General features: G+C 43.7%; 2 protein-coding genes across 10 annotated transcripts in view; one reads left to right on the top strand and one right to left on the bottom strand.

Annotated features, from left to right (window-relative positions):
• The first annotated feature begins 78 nt into the window (after positions 1-78).
• LOC131081653 (activator of 90 kDa heat shock protein ATPase homolog 2-like) lies at positions 79-9,104 on the top strand. The gene is made up of 9 exons (XM_058020893.1): positions 79-205; positions 298-488; positions 4,041-4,126; positions 4,732-4,846; positions 6,030-6,121; positions 6,319-6,441; positions 6,943-7,044; positions 7,808-7,859; positions 8,045-9,104. Exons 1-9 carry the CDS (start codon positions 126-128, stop codon positions 8,218-8,220), a joined length of 1,017 nt encoding a protein of 338 aa, XP_057876876.1. The 5' UTR covers positions 79-125; the 3' UTR covers positions 8,221-9,104.
• Positions 9,105-14,350: 5,246 nt separating this feature from the next.
• Positions 14,351-24,604, bottom strand: part of USP34 (ubiquitin specific peptidase 34) — a 114,634-nt gene continuing 104,380 nt past the window's right edge. For 5 of the 9 annotated variants that reach the window (XM_058019335.1, XM_058019339.1, XM_058019337.1 and 2 more), the window contains exons 71-81: positions 22,689-22,815; positions 22,251-22,358; positions 21,178-21,282; positions 20,928-21,052; positions 19,779-19,931; positions 18,776-18,899; positions 18,047-18,126; positions 17,350-17,490; positions 17,076-17,222; positions 16,510-16,669; positions 14,351-15,600 (exon numbers count right to left, since the gene is read on the bottom strand). In XM_058019335.1, coding sequence (XP_057875318.1) covers positions 15,038-15,600; positions 16,510-16,669; positions 17,076-17,222; positions 17,350-17,490; positions 18,047-18,126; positions 18,776-18,899; positions 19,779-19,931; positions 20,928-21,052; positions 21,178-21,282; positions 22,251-22,358; positions 22,689-22,815 — 1,833 coding nt within the window. In that variant the 3' untranslated portion in view covers positions 14,351-15,037. The remainder of the gene's footprint in view (positions 15,601-16,509; positions 16,670-17,075; positions 17,223-17,349; positions 17,491-18,046; positions 18,127-18,775; positions 18,900-19,778; positions 19,932-20,927; positions 21,053-21,177; positions 21,283-22,250; positions 22,359-22,688; positions 22,816-24,604) is intronic. The other 4 variants (XM_058019340.1, XM_058019341.1, XM_058019342.1 and 1 more) reach the window with 2 other exon arrangements.

The following is a 24,604-nucleotide window of genomic DNA, read 5'->3' as shown; positions in this document are numbered from 1 at the left end:
CCTCGCCTTCCTCCTCCTCCTCCTCCTCCGGCGGGGCGGGGAAGTTTCTGGCACCTTCTGGCGGTGGCGGCGGAAGCGGCCGCGGGCAGCGGGGGGAGCGGCGGAGGCGGCGCCGCGGCAGCGCCATGGCCAAGTGGGGCCAGGGGGACCCGCGCTGGATCGTGGAGGAGCGGGCGGACGCCACCAACGTGAACAACTGGCACTGGTGAGTCCCTAAAGCAGCCACAAATCCCGGGATGCGGGAGGGGCCGGGGGAGCGGCGGCCGGCGCTGACCCCGCGGGTTCCTCCCGGCGCAGGACGGAGCGGGACGCGACCAGCTGGTCCAAGAGGAAGCTGAAGGAGGTGCTGGAGGGGCTGGTGGTGGAGGGCGAGGCCGGGCGCTGCGAGATCGGCGACCTCAAACACGTGGAGGGCGAAGCGTCCTGCAACAGCCGCAAGGGGAAACTCATCTTCTTCTACGAGTGGAACCTGCGCCTCAGCTGGAAAGGTACGGCGGGCTCCGCGGGCACGGCCGGGCCTGGCAGCGGGTCCGGGCCCGGCGGGGAGGCGGCACCGCCCGGGCTGTGCCCGCTGCCACCGCGGCCGGCCCTCGGCACGGAGCCGGGCCCGGAGCGCGGGAGCTGCAGTGGCTCCGGCCGGGGCTGGAGGCGATGCGGGAGCCACGTGAGCCCGGCCCGGAGAGATGCGTGTTCCCAAATAACCTTGAAACCCGAGCTTGGCTTTCCCCTCAGCCCGGCTTTCCCACCGCGTATTGCTCAGCGCTGCGGCCCCGGGCTGTCAGCGCGGTCACTCGCTTTGCTCTGCGAGAAGTGAATGCTGCATTGTGGTGGCACTGACAGCAGAGTGCAGGGCTGCTTCAGTGACACTGTGCCCAAATTGCAGCTCCACATTACAGCTGTGCTGCTTCAGTGACACTGTGCCCAAATTGCAGCTCCACATTACAGCTGTGCTGCTTCAGTGACACTGTGCCCAAATTCCAGCTCCACATTCCAGCTGTGTGCTCCTCTGTGCTCTGGGGAACAGGAAAACCTGGGAGATATCACATCTCAGCTGTTTCCAAAACTGAACTGCAGTTTCCATTGAGAATTACTAATTACAGGAGGATGAAACTCTTTAGTGGGAAGTAGAAATAATTCTTGATTATTTGGGGTGCTGGCTGTGCCCCTGCATTTTTTGTTGTGTCATATCCATTTGCATTCCCAGCTCTTGGAGTTGCCCTCGGCTGTGCCTGTCCCATGACAAGTTCTTTGTTTGCAGTTTGGCTTTTGGGGATGCCAAGGAATTCTTCCCGTTTATTAAACGCCTAAAACTTGACAACACCTTGTGGCCTGTGTCTTGCACTGGAGCAGGAGCAGCTGATGGAATGAGCCTGCACAGGAAATTGTCCCTGGATATTGTAGTGCCAAGTGACAGGCTGTGCTTTGCAAATGCTGTCCTCATTCCTCAGCCCCGGGCTGTGGAGGCTGGCTTGGCTGGAATATTGCTGGGACCAGAACAGATCTGGAATTGAAGTCTGCACCCACAATAAGAGGGGACTTTAAACTGAGTACTGTTGTTTGGTTTAAGTAGTTTTATATGTTCCAAGTGTGTTATAAACTGACACCACACTTAGAGGTGGGGTGTAAATGTTAACAGAGAACAAGGCAAATATTAGACTATTGTGCAGTTTAAATCCGTGTAGATAAAATAATTGTAACCAGTTTTTTAAGTTCAGCTAAGAGCACCTGAAGCTTTAAACAGAGGTTAGCTCCGCTTTGTGTGGTTTATTTCAGAGTATAAAGTTAGAAGCAGGCTGACAGTATTTTGTTTGTGTTTGTATGCAAGTTCTCTCTAAAGTGTTTCTCTCCAAGGTGTTTGTGCTGGTCAGTGTTTAGAGGCAGCTCTGACTTTGCTATGCTGAGTGAATCATGGCTTTGAGAGCTTCATTGGCTACTACACAGGAAATTCTAAAAAAAAAAACCCAGAGGCTGATGATTTTTGTTTTGGTTTTTTTTTTTTTTTTTTTTGGTGATAGCCAGCATGTTGTGTGTGTTGAGGGCTCTAAATTAGAAGTGAGAGTTCAGATTGAACTAAAAAACTGTAATTAGTTCTACAAGTCTTCAAGGATAACTAGGACTTGAAGCTTTGATTAGAAGGTGGGTATGTAAGGACAAATGATAAAAACCCTGAGATTTGCAGCTGGTTTGGAAAGTCCCAGGTAGGAAAAACTTTGTGTTTAGCAATTTAGGTAAGAAACAAGAAAGTGAGGAACTGAGTGTACTTAATGGCACTAAAATTGAGAAAAATGGCTGTTCTGTCATTTTTAGAGGATGTATTGAGGATTTTAATGGATCATTCCACATTGTGGTGCAAGCTTTGTGAAAACATGTTTGTCCTTTTAAAGCAGGTATTTCAGCAGTGTGTTACAGCTGGCTCTTTCTGAGATGTGTGCTTCACTCTGGACTGGCAGGAAACCAAAAAAATAATTTATTCTCAAGTCTGTTACTGAATTCCAGTGAAATTCCACCACATAATTTGAGTGATTGATAAAAAGGCAGTCAAGCTTTATTTACATTACAGTGGTAGTGGAAATGCAGAGCTGCACTGACATTCTGTCACCAGCTCTGTTTGTTCTCTGGTTGGACTTTGCTGCCCAGCACAGCCCCTGGCACTGTGAAACTTTATTTTAAGAGTTGTGAAAACTTCTGGTAGCATTAGCTGGCTGAAGTCAGGTTTGTGTTTAGCTGCCCAGAACTCCTTCCTGCAGGGCTGCACTTCCTTTCTGGGGAGCAGCCAGAGATCAGCTGGGTTTTATTGTCTGCAGGGTTGTGTGGTTTTCATGTGCTGGTCCTGGTGCTGGAGAGGGCAGGGAACAGCACCCAGAGGTGGCTCTGTGGGCCTAGGAGTGTTGCAGGGATGGCACTGACCAGTTCCCAGGGTTTTTCTGAGTGTCAGGTTCTCCTGGGCCACTCTGAGCTCTGGTTCTGCTGTCCCTGTGTGGCTGTGCAGTAACAGCTCTGTGGGTTGTGCAATCCCTCAGACCCGAGCGGGGAGGGATCTTTGCACTTTGCTAAAACAGCTCTGCACTGCTCTCCAGGCCAGGAGCTCCTGGGCTTTTGTTGGCATCTCCAGCAGTTGAGTTCTGTCATGGGGGCTCAGGGCAGTCATTAAAGTAATGAGAGTGATGGGCAGGGGAACCCAGGTGGCTCCTGTGAAAGTGATTTCCCCAGAAATTCTGCATCTGCCTTGAGCAGTCCTGCTCAGCCCTGGGCTGTTGGAATGGGGGTTCTGCTGATGAAGCACCTTGTTAGATTTTTAATGTTCTGGCACTGAGCTGAAAGCCCTGCCTGGTTCTCTTATTGCTTTCTGAAGAGATTTTACTTTTTTCTAGATTCATTTAATTAGCGAGTTAATTTAAATAACAAAGCACTTTTGCAAGGCCAGGGGGAAGAGTCTTCAGTGTAATAAAAAAGCCTCAGACCTTCACTTCAGTCCTTCCAGTGTACTCTGAGGCAGAGCAGCAAGGGGCAGCTCAGTGGGGTGGGCCTTGGCCCCAAAGGATCAGAAGTGGAGCAGAATTCCTGTCCTTGCTGACTCTTTATTGTAAAGTGGATAAAAGTGATATCAGGTGCTCTGAATGTGCAGGTGAAGTTCCTATTTTTAAAATGTCAATTGTATCCTGTCCATTATACACGTGTGTGTTTCCTGGTAACGTTCCTGCATGTTGGGAGTTTCACACAGTGAAAGAGGGCAAGGTCAGCATTGCAGGGAGCTCCTGCATCCAGAGCAGGCACATTCAGGGGAGAAGGAGATGGTGTTCCCCTGCCCACCCTCAGATGCACAGGCTGTCAGAGCAGCTGGGTCCCTGCCCTTCCCTGGTGCACCTGGATGGGGACACAGCTCCCAGCAGAGGCTCAGGTTCCTCCTCAGTTCCTCTAAATCAGCCCTGAGGCTCCTCCTTCAGGTAACACCTTTGTACAAATGAGCTCCACCTGTGAAGCTCTTGCTGTGGGGGAAAGAGTTTTAATGATGCATTTAAGAATTCGTTATGTTAATACAGGTACAGTGAAAGAGTCTGGTGAGAAACATAAGGGATCTGTTGAAATTCCTAACCTGTCAGAAGAAAATGAGGTAGATGATACAGAGGTAGGTGTGCAACACTGCTATGGCTCTATAGGTCCACAGTTCTTAAATAAAGTTAATCAACATCAGGCATCATATTTTGATTTATCCTGTTACTAAGTGGGGTAATTGCTATGTGGATAGTTTATTTCATGCTTTTGTTTATTATACTTGGAATAATGCTTTATTCTGTTCTCAAATTACCCAATGAGGAATGTGCAGTTTGCTTTGCTAATTAATGTTTGTGATAATATTTTAACTACAAATTGGAGAAGAACTCTGCTTGTAGTCTTAAAAAAAACCCCAACCAACACAGCAAACCACTCCCAGCCCTAAGAGCTCAGGGAATCTCTGTGTTGGGTGGATAATGGTGGATACTGGGCTCCCACAGATCCTTCAGCCTCTGCTGAGAAGCAGCTCTTGGCTGAACTAGACTGAATGGAGATACTGCATTTATTTATGTGTTAAGAGGACTTACTTTTAGCAAAGGTTGGCTCCCCCAAGATCATGAATTGGAAATTGCAGCTGTCCTCTGAGCATAGTAAACAAAGCCCAAAGCTTTCCTTTGCTGCCAGATCCCAAAGGCTCATGGCTGGGGTCTCTTAAGTGCTGTCATTTTTCTGTTCTAGATAAATGTTAGCAAGAAGAAAGGGGAAGGTGATGTCCTGAAGGAGCTGATGAGAACTGAAGGAACCACCAAAGTCAGAGAGGCCCTGAGGGACTACCTGAAAGCACTTAAAACAGGTAAATGAAACCAGGTGCATTAATCAGCACCTTGGGAGTGTCCTGTGCAGGTGCCTCTCCTGAACAGCTTGCTCAGATAGTGACAAACCCCTGGGTTTGTACTGGTGTGATCATTGACAAACCCCTGGGTTTGTGCTGGTGTGATCTTTATTGTCACCAGCTGAGCTGAGTTAAGTCAGTCCTGACACTCAGGATTGTTTAAAGGTGGCTGTGCCCAGAAGGTTCTGCAGTGCCTGAGGCTGTGCTGGGTCACACAGCCCTGCCAGGGCTCAGCTTTGCCCTACTTGGACTGGCCAATATTAGGATTTCTTTTTTTTTTTGCCTGATTTTAAAAAACTGCCTTCCTTGCCTGATCTGCTGCCGTATTTTTGTGTCCCTTTGTTTTATATAGAATTTCTGAAATGCTGTCTTTTTGTCTGTTCTTTACTGTGTAAATTCATTTTCTGCTCATCTGTAAGCTTGCCATTATCGTTTGAGATTGTGAAGTTTTATTATCCTAAATTTACTAAATTCATAAATTTTCACTTGTTCTTTTAAACCAAAGGTGAATCAAATTTAAATTTTCCTTTCTTTTTTTTTGAACTATGGTACTTTGTGAATGACAGCTGTTTCCAAGAACCAGGAAAGTTTGCTCAAAAAATTGATGCATTTACAGCTTGTAGTCAAATTGTTACCAGGTACATCTCTGATTGTGAAATACTTTGTTAAATTATTACCTCTTTGTTAAATGCTGTGTAATTTTCCCAAGTTGGATGCACCAGTTTTTGGCTTGAGAAATTACTATGTATGATTTTTAGGGTATCCAAAGATTCTTTAACTCTGGGAGCTCGAAGGGCAGCAGCCTCTGGCAGGGTTGGCTCCATTCTGTGCTGAGTTTCCCTCCAGCCTTCTCCCAGACTTAGAAAAATTTCTTTGGGTGTTGTTTCTCTTTGATCAGAACATCTGTCTGTGCAGGTGTTTCTGATCTGGGGTCAGGTAACTTGGAAAAGCTTTTGAAGGGAAGTTGCTGTTAGGTCTGTTCCTGATGGAAGCCTAGGAGTAAACTGGGAAAGCTGGATTGAGTTTTATGTCCTGCCCAGTTTTACCCATTCTCCAGGGTTGTGGTGATCTTCAGTGAGTATCTGAATGTCAGGGGGGTTGAACAGCTTGGTTTCACACTGACAAGTGCTTTTCTTCATTGCAGAGTTCACCTTGGGAATGATTCTGCCCACAAAAGCTGCTGCTGTAGGTCAGGACCTGGCCACGGAGCGCAAACCAGGCGGGAGCCCTGTGCAGGTGTGTTGGCTTCAGGCTTTCCCTCTGAGTTCAGAGACTCCTGAGCAACAAAACTGCTGAGGAAATGCAGAAATGCAGTGTGCAATTGCTGTGTGCTTGAGAAGCTGCAGGTGATAGCCCCCTTGCCCTGCCAGCACTTTGAAGGGTCAGGATCTCACACTAATTCTAATTCCTGGGAATGTTTTTTTGCTTTGCAGGACTCTGTTACACCACAGGCTCTGGATATGGTGGGAGTAAAAATTCCAACAGTGAGGATACACATGAGGGAAGTCTTCAACTCTCCAGCTGATGAACTGTACAGCATCTTCACAAAGAAGGAAGTAAGTGATAATTTCAGGAGGCATTTTAACTGAATGTGGCTGCTGATGCTGCTGAAGGGTTGTGTAAATAATAAACACATCACAGTGTCAAGTACAAATTCCATTTGATGAGAGTTTATTAGGCTGCCTTAGAACTTTTTTTGCCAGGTGTTCCCTTAACAAAGTGAGGCTGCATTGTTGTGGTGTTTGGGTGCAGCTTCCTTAACAAAAGCTTTGCTCTTTGATGTTGAGGTGTTGAGGAGCGTGAAGGGCTCAGTAATGGCACTGCTGCTACCCACAGCTTAATTAGATTAATTACTGGAGGTGATGATTCTGTTGTTTATAGGGTATGAAATGCAGAATCACTAATTTTGTGTCCTTTAAAGGAGCCTGGGCTGGGATTGGAGAACTTTAAATTACAACTCCAGGGCCACCTCTGGGAACAGAAATGGCTCTGATTCCTGCAGCTCCCCTCCTTTGTCTCCCAGCCTGGTGCATTTTGTGTTTTTCTTTTTTCTTTAGTTGGTACAGAAATTCTCCAAGTGCCCAGCTGTGATTGAAGCAGAGAAAGGAGGCAAACTCCAGATGTTTGAGGGCTGTGTCAGTGGTGAATACACAGAACTGGTAAAATTCTCCTGCTCTACTTTAAAAAGGGAGGGGAAGGGAGGGTGGCTCCTTCTCTGAGCTAAAAAGCAGAGTAAGTTTGTGAATTTCAGCTTCTCTTGTGAGTATTTCAGTTCCTCTATTTCACAGCCAAACAGTTGGGTCTTTTGTTGTGTGGGATTGACCACACCTAAGGACCTGCATAGGGAGCAGAAAACCCAGCACAATTCTCTGTAACTGAGAGGAGGGAGAAAGGTTTAAGGTTTATCAACCAGATCCCTCTTTTTAACTGGGGGAATGATCTCTGTTCTATTCAGGGCAAGTGTTACCCTGTCCCAACCGAATGCTGGTGCAAATAGAAGGGGAAAACCTGATAATTAGAGCTCAGCTGCATTTCTGAAATGTCCTAAAAACCATTTTCATCTGCAGTAGTGCCCGACTTGTGTATTGGGCCAGGCTGGGTTGTGTAACACAATCACTCAGTCACACTTTGAAATTTCAGTGGGGAAAACTTGTCCTTGTTTCCTGCAAGAAAATCACTGTTTCATGTGCAGTACCCAGTGAGTCCTGGTCTTTTCCCACAGCAGAAACACAACAGTGGAAAGCAGCACACTGAGAGCTCCATGAAAACATTTTTTATTTCAAAACCCAGACCCCAGTCCTGCTCTTGTTTACATGCATGTGTCCAGAATGCCATAACCTGCTGCTCCTGTCCCTGTGTTTCAGGGAGAACAGGAATGGGAATTCTCTCAGGTGCTGACAAGAACCTCCTTCTCTTCCCCAGGTGCCAAGCCAAAGACTTGTCCTGAAGTGGAGGTGTAGGAGCTGGCCTGAGGGTGAGTTTCCAAGATCTCTGATCCTGCAGGGCTCCTGTGCAGGGAGGAGAACCAGGCCTGGAGGGACCAGCCTGGGCTGGACATCACTTGGGAAAAAGGCAGAGCAGAGAGGGAACCAGCAGCAACAAATGGCAAATTTTTCTTTAAAAAGCTGCTCACTGAAGGCTCCTGTTGTCTCTCCTCAGAACATTATGCAACTGTGGCCTTGACCTTCCAGGACCTGGCGGCTCAGTCGGAGCTGGAGCTGGAGTGCAAAGGGGTTCCTGTCTCCCACGAAGAGAGTACAAGACAATGCTGGAAGAAGCAATATTTTGAAGAAATACATCTTTTACTGCAGCAATCAAAAGACAGCATGGAATGATAACAGCACTGTAGTTTTGTTAGGGCATTACTTTTTATACTTTGTTAACATTTGGTTTTCTAAAAAAAGAAAAAATATAATTTATTTGTGGGAAGAATAAAGACCCACTTCTATGAGACTGTACATAGTTTAAGCACTATTTATGGGTTTTTAGGGAATGAGAGGCAAGTCAGACTGTACATCAACAGCTTTACCTGGGGACAGTGATCTCTGTTCTGCTTGCCTGGAACTTGAGAGTGATAATGATCCAGTTGCAGTGAGCCCTGCCTTCAGAGGTAGGTGAGCTACACCATCAATAGAAGCATTTCCAGTTCCTTACTATTCAGTGTATCAAGTGGCAGAATGAAATCCCTGTAGGAGGCGGAGTTCCCAGCAGAGGTGAGCTGCAAGGGATTACAAAACTGCTGATCCATTTCAAGAATTGGGGGTGTCATTTACAGTCTCTGTGGAATACTTGCTAGGTGCTTTAAACTGCAGACTGTTTGCAGCTGCAGTGTTAGGGAAGATAATTAACAATGTCATGTAATTATTAGGTCTGCATGCACTGTACTCCCTCCCTTGACCTTGGTGTGACATTTATTTAGGAAGAAACAAACAGTAGTAGTGCTTTCTTTCTGCAGTTCTGTAAAACCTTCCACTGAAATGATTCACAGCCCTCTGCAATGCTGTACCTCAAAGAGAACAACTGTAAAGAGAATTTTGACAGGAACAGATTGTAATTCCTAATACAAGCATCTTGAGGTGAGCAAGGATGACTTAGGTCTCAGATGCTTTATAAATAAAGTGTGCAAATGAAATATGCAATCTGAAACAATCTGACCACAACAGGGCAGGCTGCTTTTGGAAAACATGCTTGGCTCAATAAAAATATGACTTTACATCAAGCTGATTTTCTCCATAAACTGATACTGTCACACTAAATAAGTTTCTTAGCAGATAAGGCCTGTATATTTTATTGTTACCTTTGATGTTGAGGTGTTGAGGAGCGTGAAGGGCTCAGTAATGGCACTGCTGCTACCCACAGCACACCTTACCACCCAAAAAGCTCCCATTATCCTGAGGAGACAGAGGAGAGGCTCAGAGCACTCCCTGGGGCTCTGTTTTAAGTGGCCATGTGCTGGGTGGGGAGCAACCTCCTGAGAAATGTTCTATTTTAGCATCTGTTTCTGAATGCTCAAAATTCAGTTTCTTTTCCCCCCTCAATATTCAAGGAAGAAACTTGCCTTGAATACAAAAATGATTCAGGGTAGGGGTTGACAAAGGGAAATGAAGGTCTAAGACAGTTCAGGCTTCAGCAGGTTTATGGGTAGATGGTTGAAGAGATATTGCAATATTTAATCCTTCAGAGTACATGTTCTGTGCAATTCCAAGATCCTTCAGCCAGTGAAACTGCAGCCCCAGTGCTCTCAGGGAGTTGTGCTTCCTCATGACTGAAATCCCCTGGTTTTCCTGTCCCCCCTGCCCTCACTGGTGGTAAAAAACACAGGACTTACTTGTGGTTCCAGTGTTGCAGTCCCTGCTCCAGGTGTGAGGCTGCCAAAACCCCTGGAAAACGAGGAGGACCCGCTCCATTCCCCTCTAAAACTGGGGCTAAAATTTCTCCTGGAATTCCCAATTAAGTATCTTAGATTATAATTCTCTGAGAAAGGCAAAGAGAAAAACAGTGCAATGGCAAAGACATGGTTTGTAAGATTATGGGAAAAATTCTTCACAGATCTCAGCACTTCAAGTGCCATAGGCGAGGGTGCCTGTGCGTGGAGCAGGTATTTAAAAGCTTCATTTTAAAGGGGTTAAATGGGAGGTAGGAATAAGTAAAAATAAATGGGAAATGGGATTAAACCTGGAAGAAAATCAAAGCATTTAAGAGACTGAGTAAGCCAGTGGAGGATTAAAGGGTTCAGGGTTAAAGGGCTGTCAAAGGTGGGATAAGGGAACATTTTTAAAGGCAGAAAAATACAAACCAGAAAACTGATTTAAAGTGAGAGAATAGAATAGAATGGAATAGAATTAAACGAAGGTGAATAGAATAGAATAGAATAGAATAGAATAGAATAGAATAGAATAGAATAGAATAGAATAGAATAGAATAGAAATAAAACCAGAAAATAAATCGAAGGGAAAATGAATAGAATAGAATAGAATAGAATAGAATAGAATAGAATAGAATAGAATAGAATAGAATAGAATAGAATAGAATAGAATTAAAACCAGAAAATAAATCGAGGAGGAATAGAATAGAATAGAATAGAATAGAATAGAATAGAATAGAATAGAATAGAATAGAATAGAATAGAATAGAATAGAATAGAATAGAATAGAATTAAAACCAGAAAATAAATCGAGGAGGAATAGAATAGAATAGAATAGAATAGAATAGAATAGAATAGAATAGAATAGAATAGAATAGAATAGAATAGAAACCAGAAAATAAATCGAGGAGGAATAGAATAGAATAGAATAGAATAGAATAGAATAGAATAGAATAGAATAGAATAGAATAGAATAGAATAGAAACCAGAAAATAAATCGAGGAGGAATAGAATAGAATAGAATAGAATAGAATAGAATAGAATAGAATAGAATAGAATAGAATAGAATAGAATAGAAATTAAACCAGAAAATAAATCGAGAGAGAATAGAATAGAATAGAATAGAATAGAATAGAATAGAATAGAATAGAATAGAATAGAATAGAATAGAATAGAAATAAAACCAGAAAATAAATCGAAGGGAAAATGAATAGAATAGAATAGAATAGAATAGAATAGAATAGAATAGAATAGAATAGAATAGAATAGAATAGAATAGAATAGAATAGAATAGAATTAAAACCAGAAAATAAATCGAGGAGGAATAGAATAGAATAGAATAGAATAGAATAGAATAGAATAGAATAGAATAGAATAGAAACCAGAAAATAAATCGAAGGGAAAATGAATAGAATAGAATAGAATAGAATAGAATAGAATAGAATAGAATAGAATAGAATAGAATAGAATAGAATAGAATAGAATTAAAACCAGAAAATAAATCGAGGAGGAATAGAATAGAATAGAATAGAATAGAATAGAATAGAATAGAATAGAATAGAATAGAATAGAATAGAATAGAATAGAATAGAATAGAATAGAATAGAATAGAAATAAAACCAGAAAATAAATCGAAGGGAAAATGAATAGAATAGAATAGAATAGAATAGAATAGAATAGAATAGAATAGAATAGAATAGAATAGAATTAAAACCAGAAAATAAATCGAGGAGGAATAGAGTAGAATAGAATAGAATAGAATAGAATAGAATAGAATAGAATAGAATAGAATAGAATAGAATAGAATTAAAACCAGAAAATAAATTGAGGAGGAATAGAATAGAATAGAATAGAATAGAATAGAATAGAATAGAATAGAATAGAATAGAATAGAATAGAATAGAATAGAATAGAAATAAAACCAGAAAATAAATTGAAGGGGAATAGAATAGAATAGAATAGAATAGAATAGAATAGAATAGAATAGAATAGAATAGAATAGAATAGAATAGAAACCAGAAAATAAATCGAGAGAGAATAGAATAGAATAGAATAGAATAGAATAGAATAGAATAGATTAGAATAGAATAGAATAGAATAGAATAGAATAGAATAGAATAGAATAGAATAGAATAGAATAGAATAGAATAGAATAGAATTAGAATAATGACAGAGCACAAAAGGTGAGGGAGACAGAAGACAAAGACCTGGAAACAGGCTCTGGAAAATGAAAACACCTTTGTGCAGTTATTATTTACTTCTATTCAAAAAACTCTACTGTAAAAATGGTCTTTGTAAAAATTGCAGGAATACTCAAGGGGGAAATTAGGAGGTAAAGGAAGAGAAATAAGAATAATCATATTTCTGTTAATCCTGACATGATTAATGGTGCAGTATTTGTGTATCCTTTATGAAATGAGAGCAACAGGTGGCAGCTCAGACACCATCCCAACTGCACAGCTGCCATGGTGAGAGTACCCTCTCTCCCTGGTGTCTGCTCTGAGATGTGACCAGAAATAAGCAAAGCAGGCTCCTACTTAGGGGAAAGAAAAACTTTATTCAAAAAATAAAAAAAAACTTTATTAAAAAATTACAAAGAAGGAAAAAAAAACCCACAGAAAATGAAAACTGCACAGAGACATCTCCTCCTGCTCCTCCCCACCAAATTCCCAATACATTTACATTTCCCAAATCACCAGCTCTTGGTCTGGGCACCACCCTTTGAATAATCAAATCCTCAGTTCATCAAGAGTAGGAGTCCTTCCTTGTGCCATGGGCGGGCTTCTCGTCACACGTGGCGCTGCCTGGAGATCCTTTGCCATTGTGACATCTTCCTTGCATGGCCAGGGCTCTCAGCACTGTGCCTGGGCCAGGGCAGCTCACAAAGTTGTCTTTGTAAGGATGCCTTGTCCCACTCCAGAAAGGCACGGTCTCTCTTTGGGACCTCTGTCCCCCTGTTTCTGTCACACCTCCTGGGGCTGAGGGGTGTACACTGAACCCTCCTGGTTCTGAGGCACTGCCTCCCCCTGGATGCAGTCTCTGTGTCACAAGGAAACAGTCCATGGCTACACAAAAGAGTCTGGCAAAAATGCCACTTCATCTTCTCCATTCCTCCAACCTCTCTCTCTCACTTGCCCAGACCCTCATCACTGGCCCATTTCCTTCTTCATCCTCTACTCTTATCTCTCTTCCAGGAAGGGTTAATGTTCTGTGAAGGGAAGGGTTAATGTTCTGTGAAGTTTTCATTGTCCACAAAGGGTTAAAAGCTCTCACAGCAGCACATGATATCAAACTCCAAGACAACAGTCCCAGGCAGGCTCTCTCTCTCTCCAGGGGTGGGGGGCTGTCCCATGGCTCCTGGGCTCTCTCTCTCCCACCCTCCCACCCTCGGGGGCCATGCCCACCTCTCCCAGAGCCCCATGGCTTTCCCCTCCAACTCTTCCCACCCGAAATTCAGAGAGAGCTTCCTCTGCAAGTGCTTTGCTTTTAACCCCTGGGTGTGCTCTCAGAGGTGTGTCCAAACGTCCCCAGTGGCCACACCAGGTGCCAATATTAAAATCTGAACACCTATTGGTGACCATAGCATATCCCAGAAATCATATTTCCTGTGAAACCACCACAACAGGTGTTAATAAGGCTGATTAATTAAGAAAACTACTCACCCAAAGGAGTCCCAACAGCTGCTGCAGCTCAGGTTTCCATCCATAGGCCAATGTTTCCCTTGACAGAAAAATTCTGATTGTAGAAGTCTTGACTATGACTAGAAGCTGTTGATGATTTCTCTGGAGTTACATTCTGGAGAAAGCTAATCAGAAAAAGGAATAAAATTATTCCTAAAGAGAACAAAACCATAATTATTTAATGTCTGAATAATGAGGATACCAACTTAAGCACTTACCAGTATCAGCAGTGTCTGTAAACTCAGGATAAAAATGCTAAATAAACAGAAAGATAAATTTGTAAACTTTAAAGACAAATTAATTACAGAACACTGAAAGAGTAAATTCAAACGGAGCAAGAGCATCACAGACTCAAGGAGAAGCAAGTGATGCAAAACTGCAGTGAAGGGTAGATGGAAAGAAAGAACTTTGAAGAAAAAAGACCGAGGCAGATGAAGACAATAGAAAAACAAATGAGCAACTGGAAAATGAAGCTGAAAATGGAGTTTAATCAGATATTGGAACCAGCAGCATTGACAGTCCAAAAGGTCACATAGGAAACTGGTATTACTCAGAAATAACAGGAGGAGGTATAATGGGAGGGATGATAAAGTCATTCCAGGGGTGCAGAAGCTGTCAGAAAGTGAAGGGCACAGCCAGAGAGAGCAGAGGGGAAAAAGAAGGAGGTCTGTAAATGGTGCAGGAGAGAAATTGTACCAGAGATGTTAACATAAGGGAAATGAGATGCCAAGTGCCCCTGGCTTTTCACAGCACTTCAGGTTCCAACACAAGCACCAGTCCCTGCCCACTGTGAGGCTGAACACTGCACACTAAACAAGCACCAAAATCTCCATCAAATCTCAACTCTGCCCATCATTTCTCTCTGCTGCCGTGCCACTTACGAAGTTCTTTGCTGAGAAATCCAAAGACTGAAGCAACATATTATAAACCAATGAAAAGTCATCACAATCAGTTTAATGAAGTGCACAGAATAGCAATTGATCATGTCAATAAAAATAAAACAATTAATTTTACATCAAGTGTGCTTTATTTCCTCCACAGGTATTCTGTTAAATAAAGCACCATATATATACTGCCAGGCCACAGCTAAAGAGGATTCTTTACAGAATCAAATTTCTTGTGGTTGTTTAGTATACAAGTAAACTTAATTTTGATAATAAGAACCACAGCGATCTGAGGCAATCTGCCTCGATTATAAGGTACAAAACTGGCACAGAGGACACCATATTATACACAGTAAAAATGCCATAAGTTTAAATTACATCATACAGGGCCAGGAGGCCCTGTCTCCCAGACAGCCATATTAAATGAAAGCCACTACAGTGAACTCTTAATTACATAAAACATAGCCATTATCTGATTGCCCTTTAAGAAAGTGTACGGTAGATGCAAAATAAAATAAAATTAAAAAAAAATAATCTCGAGTTCTGCCTGACCAAGAATTAAGCATATAAATCTATCTTGCCATTCAAGCAGAGAGCACTGGACAAACTGAAGCACAAAACAGAAATAAGCAAAACTTATACAAACAGCATTTTTTGGGGGAAGAAGGATTTTTTTAAAAAAAAAAAAAAAGAAGACTTAAAAGCAGACATGCTCCATCTAATGTCAAGAAGCAGCTTGGTTTCCTTTCCCGGATATCCGTGTGACCACGTGAATCGTAGACTCAATGGTCCTGCACAGGATGTCTAAAATGTCATGCTGCTGCATGTGACTAAAAAGTCCCCTGGAATGGCCACAACTGATTGATAAATTACTGTCGGGGTCCTGGGGCGGTAAGGCTTGGCCATCGCAGCTCCGCAAGTCCGCCAGGTCAGATAAAACCGCCGAGATGGACGTGGAGGGGAACTCGGGCTCCTCCTCGGCCTCCTTGGCCGCCTGCAGCTCCTTGAGCTCTCGGCACTCCTCGGGGCCGGGCTGCTCCTCGTGCTGCGCGGCCTCCTCGGGGAACGGTGCCTCCATCCTGAAGTCGCGGCCCGAGGCGCTGCCGGGGGACGGCGGCTCCTGCTCCGTGCCGGGGTCGATGATGGACGAGTCGCGGGTCTCGTTGTCCGAGGCGCTGCTGGGGGTCAGCGCCTCGCGGGGCTCGCCCTTGGTGTCACCCCCGTCCCCGGCGTGCTCCTCGTCACTGCTCACCCGCCGCCGCTTCACCGGCGTGGCTCCCTCGTCATCTGCGGGGACACGGCACCGTCACGCCCACCCTGCTCCTCACAGCGCTGCAGCGAACACTCATCTGTCTCCTCTCAGAGTTTGTGCCACTCAAACTTCAGCTCCGTCATAAAATGGGATTTCTGTCTAACACTGGGATTTGGACTACTGGGATTTGGGATACTCCTGGGATTGGGACACTCCCTGGCCCACCCTGTACTTTGTATAACAAAATAACATTACATTCATTTGATAAAAGGTTCATTAGTGCACCACCAAAACTTTCAGGAACACTGCTCACACCCCACCCTTCACACAGCACTTCAGCAAGCATTCATCTCCTCAGAGTTTGTGCAATTCACAAACTCCAGCCCCATCATAAAATGGGATTTTGTGTAACACTGGGATTTGGAGCTAATGGCCCACCCTGTATTTTGTGTAATAACATTACATTAATTTTATAAAAAGTTCATAAGTGCAACACAAAACCTTTTCAGGAACACTGCTCACACCGCACCCTGCTCCACACAGCACTTCAGGAAACATTCATCTCCTCAGAGTTTGTGCCATTCACAAACTTTAACTCCATCATAAAGTGGGATTTTCCTGTACTACTGGGATTTGGAGCCTGTGAATGGCCCACCCTATATTTTGTATAACAAAATAACCTATTACATTAATTTGATAAAAGTTAGTACAACACCAAGCCTTTTCAGGAACACTGCTCACACCCCCACCCTTCTCCACTCAACAGAGCACTTCAGCAAACATTTCCTCACAGAGAATCCATGCAATTCACAAACTTCAATTCCATCATAAAATGAGATTTTTGTGTACTACTGGGATTTGGAGCTAATGGCCCACCCTGTATTTTGAATAACAAAATAACATTACATTAATATGACAAAAGGCTCATTAGTGCAACATCAAACCTTTAGTTTTTCTTTCTTTGGCTTCTTGCTCTTGTAATGAGTTCCTCTGTTGCTGACAAGCTCTACATTTGTTTAAAAGCTCTTGTAAAGTTGGGATCAGGGCCGAGTTGAGCTGTTTGGGAGTGTGCACTGAAAGCAGCAAGGCAAGTGCTCGGAGGTCCTGCAAACAGAGAAACAAGGTTTATTTCAAACTGGTGCTTGATGAATCCTGCACACAGAGACTGCAATAAGGAGATGCTGTTCTTGTTCTGAGCAGCCCAAAGATCCCATTCTGGAGCTACTCACACCACTGAAATTCCCCACTCACTATGTGCTGACCCGAACACAGATCTGTCCTGGAGGTGACAATGCCCTGCTCAGACACAAAACCTTGCTGGGCTACAGCACTCCCACCATTAATGCTCCTGCAGTGGTTAACACTGTTCCCCACAGCCAGGTTAATATTCCCAACTTCCCATGGCCCCTCCAGGAGCTCAGCTGGGGCAGGGAGTGTCTCACACCTGCACAGGGCATTGAGGAGTTTCTGTAGGGAATGAGCTGCCTCGTGTTCCTTAGAAAATACTCACCCCATTTAATGTAGAGCTTGCTTTGGAAATTTCAACTCTCTGGTTGCTGAAGTCAGATTCTAGGCTTTGATACTGATTTATTAGGTTTGTAATTAAAGTGTTGATTAGGTTGGCACAGTTTGCTTCAGAAAACACCTGCCCTTGCACCTGTGGAAACAAAGTAGTTTCTTTAAAGCCGCACAAACTTGGAACTGTGAAAAAAAAAATCAAAAAAGGAAACAACATCAGTGCCTGCACTGCTTGGAGTAATGATTATTGCTAAAAGACCCCTTACCTTGAGGAGAAAGTGTGTCAGAAAGGTGTAGACAATGTTGTTGTTAAGAAAGGTCCTTTCATCCATCAGAATACATTTGATATATTCTGCAAAAACAGGATCTTCACAGAGGAGCTTCACACAGTTCTTGGACATTGCAGACTGGCAGGGAGAGAGAAGGTGGAAGAGTCAGCACTGAACTGCAGCCAGGCCCACTGAGGAACAGCTCAGCTCTACCAGATGCCAGTGAATGGCACAAAGCAATTACTGACAATTCTTATTGCCCATTTTCCTGTGAGGAAGGAAAGGCCAGTTCATCCCCAGCAGCGTGTGACAGGGACAGAGCCTCCTGCTCTGTGAGCCACCCACAGCTCCTCTGCAATCACACCCAGACTCTGACACCTCCTCATTCTTCCTTCACCATCCCAGCATTTGTGCTACATGAAAAGCTGGAATTTCAGAGGCAGGGTGAGGGGATTTCTGCACCCCCACCACCCTTACTGGGGGGAGCTGCTGTGTTAAGCTTTTGGGGGATGTACAGGGAGCAATCAGAATTTACATCAGAATTTTATATTTGATTTAGCAGGGCTTCTCAGGCAGCAGTCACACAGGCAGAGTATTTTATTGAACATCATCCACCAGATGTTTTATTGAACATCTTTGTTCCACATTCAGTGTGTTTTTCCCCCGTTTCCATTCTGTTGGTTCTGGCTCTTACCTGAGTCTGGCACAGCTCAGTCCAGAGTTTGGGGAAGAGTGCAAGGTGAAGAGGCAAACCTTCATAAGCAACCAGGACACCTGCAAAGGCATAAGGGAACAAGTCAGTGTGGGGAACTCCTTGGGACACAGGCAAATTCCTCAGAAAAGCAGCGCCAAGGATCACATTCCAAGCATTTTGTATGATCAGAAAGCTGAAGTGTCTGTGAGGTTTTCACAGTCCATTTAATAAACACTTGGAAAGTGTGACAAACAACAAGCAGATGGGTGATTCAGGGGATAAAAGGACATTCTCTCATTGCTCTTTGGATGACATTATTGGTGTGACACTCTGATCTGTGCATACTGAGGAACTTGCCCTTGGGGTTGTGTGGGAACACAAAAATTAAAATATTGTCAGTTAATTGCCATTGCTGAGATGCTGAGGAATCAAGATGTGATCCAAAGCCATTTAAACTGCCAATCACCCAGAAACAGCCTCAGTGAGTCCTGTATTAAACTCTAAATGTACAATAAGACTGAATTCTCAGTGGTTACCTCAGTTCTTTTCTGTGCAAGCCTGAAACATTTCAGTCATGTGGGTAAGGCTGCACTTTCTTATACAAAAATAATACCCAAAACAAGTTTCACAAGTTTTCCTTAAATTTAAACTCTGAATATAAAACCTGGTGCAGAAGGACTCAGAGCTATCACACACAGAATCCTGTGGCTGTTTCACCTGGATACTTACTCATTTTCACTAAAGTTTCAGTGAACTTTTCACAGTTGATTGCAACCCGACACAGGAGGTGGATGAACTGGTGGTAGGAGAAGAAATAATCCAGCAGCATCCGGTCGTAAACATCGTCCTTGCCCTGCAGATTTAAGGGAGCCTCATTCAACCTCCAGGGCACCAAGGGTACCAAAGGGACAGCTCCCAGTGCCCTGAGCACCCCCTGCCTGCCCCATCCTGAAATACAGGAGAACACTGGGAGCCTCCAGGTGCCTCCTCAGCCAGCCCTTGGCAAGCTCCAGGGTGTGATGGAGGAGGGATGGCAATGCAATTCCTGCCAGGAAAATCTCATTGGAGGCTTCTGAGCCAGCACCCAGAGGGCGCAAAGCCGTGCAAACAGCAGGGCTTGAAGAAAAGAACACAGTAACTTTGTATCACATACAGACACCTAAATATATACACACTACTGCTTGTCAGTTGTGATCTGTAGAAATCAGAATTTTCTCAAGACTGAGCTTCAGAGCAGAATTTTCATGAATGTCTCAAACCCAATGATACACATATGTGGGTATTTTAATATTTTGGACATACATAAGCTTAAAATGGCATCAGCCAGACGAATGGCATCAGAGAGCCACAAGGAAATGTCTAAAACTCCAGCAAAAACTGCAACTTTATACAAAGCAACTGAATGAGAAACAAGCATGCAAACCCACAGGGCAATGTGACTGTGGATGTGGTTCCACAGCTTTAAAAATATTCTCCTTCCTAATGTATTAGGAATTGGATATAAAGGATGAAATACTGTGATGTAACATGACAACCTTCTATATTTACATTATGTAGTGTCACTTCTGGATGCACGATGGGGAACCCACTAGAGGCAGTTCCTGGCTCTCTACCATCCTTTCAAACACTGGATTTCTGGTTCTCTACCTCTCTTTTCAAACACAATCAATTTGATGGTGCACAAATAGACACAGCATCATTCTGAAAGCTTTAAAAAAGAAGGGTTACTTACCCTACAGTAACCGTGCTTCTTCGAAATGTGTTGCCCACACAGATTCCCATCTACGTGCACATAGGCCCCATGTGCAGGAGATTGGATTCTTTCTGAATAGCTGTGTCCACTGGGGCTGTGCCTGCACCCAGTGTGTCCTTGCGACCACTGTACCTGAGGGCACAAGGGGTATGGCGGCTTCAACCACCACTCAATTCCTTCACCCGAAAGAATCCCCTAGGACAGGACTCGAATTAGCACAGCAGGACGAGCACAGAATCTGTGTGGACAAAGCATCTTGAAGAACCACAGTTACCGGACAGCAAGTAACCAGTTCTCCTGCTTCAAATGATTGTCCATACATATTCCTTTTTGGGTGGGATTCACCTGACCTGACTTTAGCTATCCAAAACCTACAGTCACTGCTGCTCCCTGCACGCCGTGGTGCCCGGGACAGGAAGGAGGGGAGCTCTTGCTCTCCTCCCCAGGGTAACTATTCATGGCAGGAGCCCCAGAGGAGCTGGATGCTGACCTTTTATCTGTTTTAGATAGGCAAAGTGACGTGAGCTGAATCCCACCGTTGCTGCAGCTGTAACAACGGGATGTGGCAAAGTCACTACAGAGCAGCCCCACCAAAGCTGGCATCCCATCAGGAAGCCCACAGAGGGAAAATGGCAAGTGAAAAGACTTCAAGCCCTTTATGACATTTCAGGCACTGGATTTTACCCAAACAAATAGCAGATTATGCCTCAGCCCCAGCTGAATGGACTCTAAAATGGAACCTGTAGGGTCTCCTTGGCTGTCTGGAAAGAAATCTAGTGTGAAACCCATCTAGACAATCCCTGGGTGGTGCCTCAATTTCCTTCATAAATGCCACAGACAGACTGGGAAACTACCAGAATGTGTGCCATGGGTTTTTTTCCTGCCACAAGGCCCAAACCCTTATGGTGCCTGCAGTATGAAGCTGTGTATCCCCAAGGGGAGGGAAATGGTGCTTCTCAAGTGCACATCTAGAATGGAGTATATGAGGACAACACATCTTGAAGAAGAATTATGCTTTGTTTACAAAGAAAAGGTAAATGCATTGAGCTACTGGATTCTGCCAACACCTTTATAAAAATGGGAAAACAACAGAGAAATGATTCTTTCTAGGACCACTTGTTTACATACCTTGCTGGCTTCCACCATGGTGGGCAAGAGGCACATGTTGAGCTCAGGCCGTGGAGGACGAATATTGCTTTTCCCCCCTATTAATTTCAAATTTTCACGACATGGAAAATAAGGTCCAAGAGACACTGTAGTGTAAGTTCGGATAAAATAGGGATAATATTAAAAAGGTCAATATTTGACATCAGCAAGGAACACGACAGAGAAATAACAGCGTAAGAGAACTTCAAAAGACAATCACTGAAATACCTACTTGGGATATTACTGTGGTGGTATGTACAATGATTGTGCTGTAGAAATGGAACCAGAGTATGTAGGAAATCATGAGGACTTAAAAGTACAAGCTCCTTGAGGACATCTACAAACAAAAAGTTGTTTTTGCTATTACAAATTGTTATTTCTTAACAGCAAACAGTTCAACTTAAGGCTCATACATTTGCAAACTCTCTCTTGTATCCCTTCTGCCGTGAGCAGCACCTGAGTGTGACACCCCTGGCTCCATCCCAGCTCCCTTCACCTCTGCCCTGGGGGAGACCCTGCTCAGTGCTGCAGCAACCACAGGGAGGGGCCAGCCTGGACAGGGAGAAACACAATTACCCTCTTTGCTTCTTCTTTTACAGAGCAGCAATGATGCCTGGAAAAGGGCAACCAGCAGCAGTCAGGAGGACAATGAAAAAATACTCAAAATTGGGGGAAATGCATACAAATCACACAAAAAAGGGTGGTTTGGACACAGTGGTAGGCCTTCACCAGCAATCCATTAAATAATATTTAAAAAGTCTAAAGTAGAAAAAACCTGGGCCTTTCTGAAATAGCTCTGCTAATGCAAGAGAGGCATTTGTATGTATTATCTGTGTCTACACTTTAAAAAGCAAATCCATTCCTCTCTACAAGCTATTTATGCTTTAGTTCCACTATGGCACTTCACAGTACTGAATCATAAAAATGAACAGGAAAAGCTGTTTCTCAGAATAACTTGGTCTCCACGCTCCCTTCTGAGGGGGGCTTTAGTTCATGTTTGAATTTTAATCTCAGATTTGGGATCTGACTCTAAACTCAGCGACACCTGAGCTACTCCTCAGTCACTCCCTTACCAGGTGGCCAATCAGTCTCACAGTGACCTGTGGCTTTCTGTGTCCCCAGCCTGCATGCCCCGACTGAGCACAGGAATGTTCAGAGCCAGCTGCCACGCCCAGAGCAGTCTGACAGGAGCAGAGGCACTGACAGCTCCACACCAACCATCCCCAGCTCCCCTAGCAGAGCCCTTGTGGTATTTCCAGCTCACAGCAGGGCTGGGCAGCACAGCTCTGCAGGGCCAGGACTTACCAATGCAGGCATTTCTCAGCTCAGGAGGGCTGTAGGAATTGAGCAGAGTCAAGAGCTTATGGGCAAATTCAATCCTCTCCTGCCACTGAATGAGAGCTTGCTTCACATCTGCAAGGCAAACATCCCAGGAGGCTGCTTAGCTCATGCCTCAAAACTTGTTAGAAAAAGCACAAAATTTTACTGCTGAGGAGTCTCTTTTTCCTCTACCATGGTCTTAATGCTTCTAGGAATTTGTTAAATCTCATTAGTCTACTGCTGTTAAATTGATGAAATCTAGTTTGCTATTAAGTCAGTAATTTAATAAGTAACAATTTAATATCCATTAACAGACACATATTCTACTGTACAACAAGTTTTAAAAAACAGCAAGAAAAGCAAGAAAAAACATCAGGGTTTGGGTGAGGAAAATGAATTTAGAAACAAGAGTTATAATCAAACCTTTTCTTTGCAGGTAGGGCCGTGTGGATTTCAGAACAGAGAGGAAAATGGACAGCAGCTCCACCAGGTCTCCAGTGACGTGGCAAGCTGTGGCCTCGTGGTACATCATGTGCAAGGTGTTAAAGGACTGGGAAGAAGAAAAAAAAACCCAAACTTTATGTTGCCAAACTAAGGTACTGGTCAGTATTCCTCTTCTTATCCTGCAGATAGATTTACATTTATTTTATGCTCAAACAAAGTATCTTATACACAAAAAATAGAAGGTGTTGGATATAATCACAAAGTTCTTCATTTGTTTTCCAGGTAAAAGGTTTGTCTAACCAGCTCAAAATAATTACCAAGTTTTCACACCTTTATCTACAACCCAGTGAACAAAATGGCATTTGAGAGACAGAATTTTTATATCCCTGTAATCCCAAACTGCCTCAGCCAGCAGACAAAGTGATACAGGAGGTGCACACAGACAGATATATGAATTTGGGGAAAAAAGGCAGGATTAAGATGGATGCCAGTCATTTTTCAAAATGCTGCTGAAGGATATACGGCTGTGCATCAGAAGAATTACTTCTCCTTTAATACCCTGTAGGCATCTGTGATTTATAGAAATATTGGGAAGGAAAAGCAACTCATTTCTGAACTACAAAAATCCCAGCACAGGATGTGAGAGCAGATATTTAACCTGCTGGGGTATTTGAGAGATAAAGGAGCAGCAGCCTCAAACCCTAGAATGCAAACCCTTGCCAGGCCCTTTTTGTATTACAGTGAAGACAAAAGACACACAGCCACCCTCGAGTGGGAAACTTCCCTGCATGTGACAACTCCTTCATGCAGTTTTTGGCCTCTAGGCAAAACAATTCCAGCCAACAAGGGACAGTATAAGGCCTGCAAACCTCAAGCTGGAAAGTAGCATCAATTTAATTTAATTTCATTTCTAGCAATGCTTTACACAGGTTGAGTTCCTTTTATATTACACACACTTCACGAACTTAATTATCCACTGTTAGTATGGATAAGAGCTAACTAAGCTAAAGCAAGTTCTTTTTATACATATCTATGTCTGTACCTTGATCTACTTACATTTCATGTATGGATAACCTTACAGCCCAGTTCCTGACCTTTTACACCCAGTTTACTGGATGGAGATATTTTCATAACAAAAACAAACAGATATGCTGGAGTAATTAACCACAATTAATTAATCTATAGCCTTGTATTTATAACAACCTCCTGAAAACTCAATTTTCCAATAGCACTGCACTGTTTCTGTAATTCCAGCTCTTTCTACTACACTTTTTCCCAGAAAATGCAAACCAGTGACATAAAAAGAGTTAAAAGAATTTTTTATAGAAACCATATAAAAATGGGACTGGAATCAACCTGAAAGCATCACCCAGTCCACATGGCAAAGGCAGACTAAATATCCTTGACAGATGTTTGCTCCAATCCTTCTGACAACTCCCAGTTGTGCTGGCTGCCCCCTCCTGCAGCAAAAATCCCATTCCAAAATCCCATTTCTGCACAGCCACGATTACCTCTGAGCCACTTGTCTTGCACCATGGATTCTCCCAGTTTAACATCTCTCCTGAATACACCATCCTACAGGTGCCAAGAATGAATCTTGCTTTTATGCTTTCTCCAGCACATGCAGAGTTTAATTCTTGTTCTCAGAGGGATCCGGCCCCTAGAGCACTGCCAGTGCTCCATGAACACAGATTCCCATTCATCACCTCCACCATGGAGTGCTGGATGGAATCCAGGTGTTCCACCCATCAGGACAGGGGGATGTGCAGAGTTAAACTGCTGGGAGCAGGCCCTGACATCCCAATCCATTACAGAGGTGCATAATTTCATATTTTCCATTAAATTTTGAAATAATTCTGGTCTGGTCTCATGGACCAAAAATCCACTTACAACAA

This window comes from Melospiza georgiana, chromosome 3, assembly GCF_028018845.1.
Source record: "Melospiza georgiana isolate bMelGeo1 chromosome 3, bMelGeo1.pri, whole genome shotgun sequence".
Lineage (NCBI taxonomy): Eukaryota > Metazoa > Chordata > Aves > Passeriformes > Passerellidae > Melospiza > Melospiza georgiana.
Note: the sequence above shows the minus strand (reverse complement) of the source record. Positions and strands in the feature narration are given on the sequence as shown.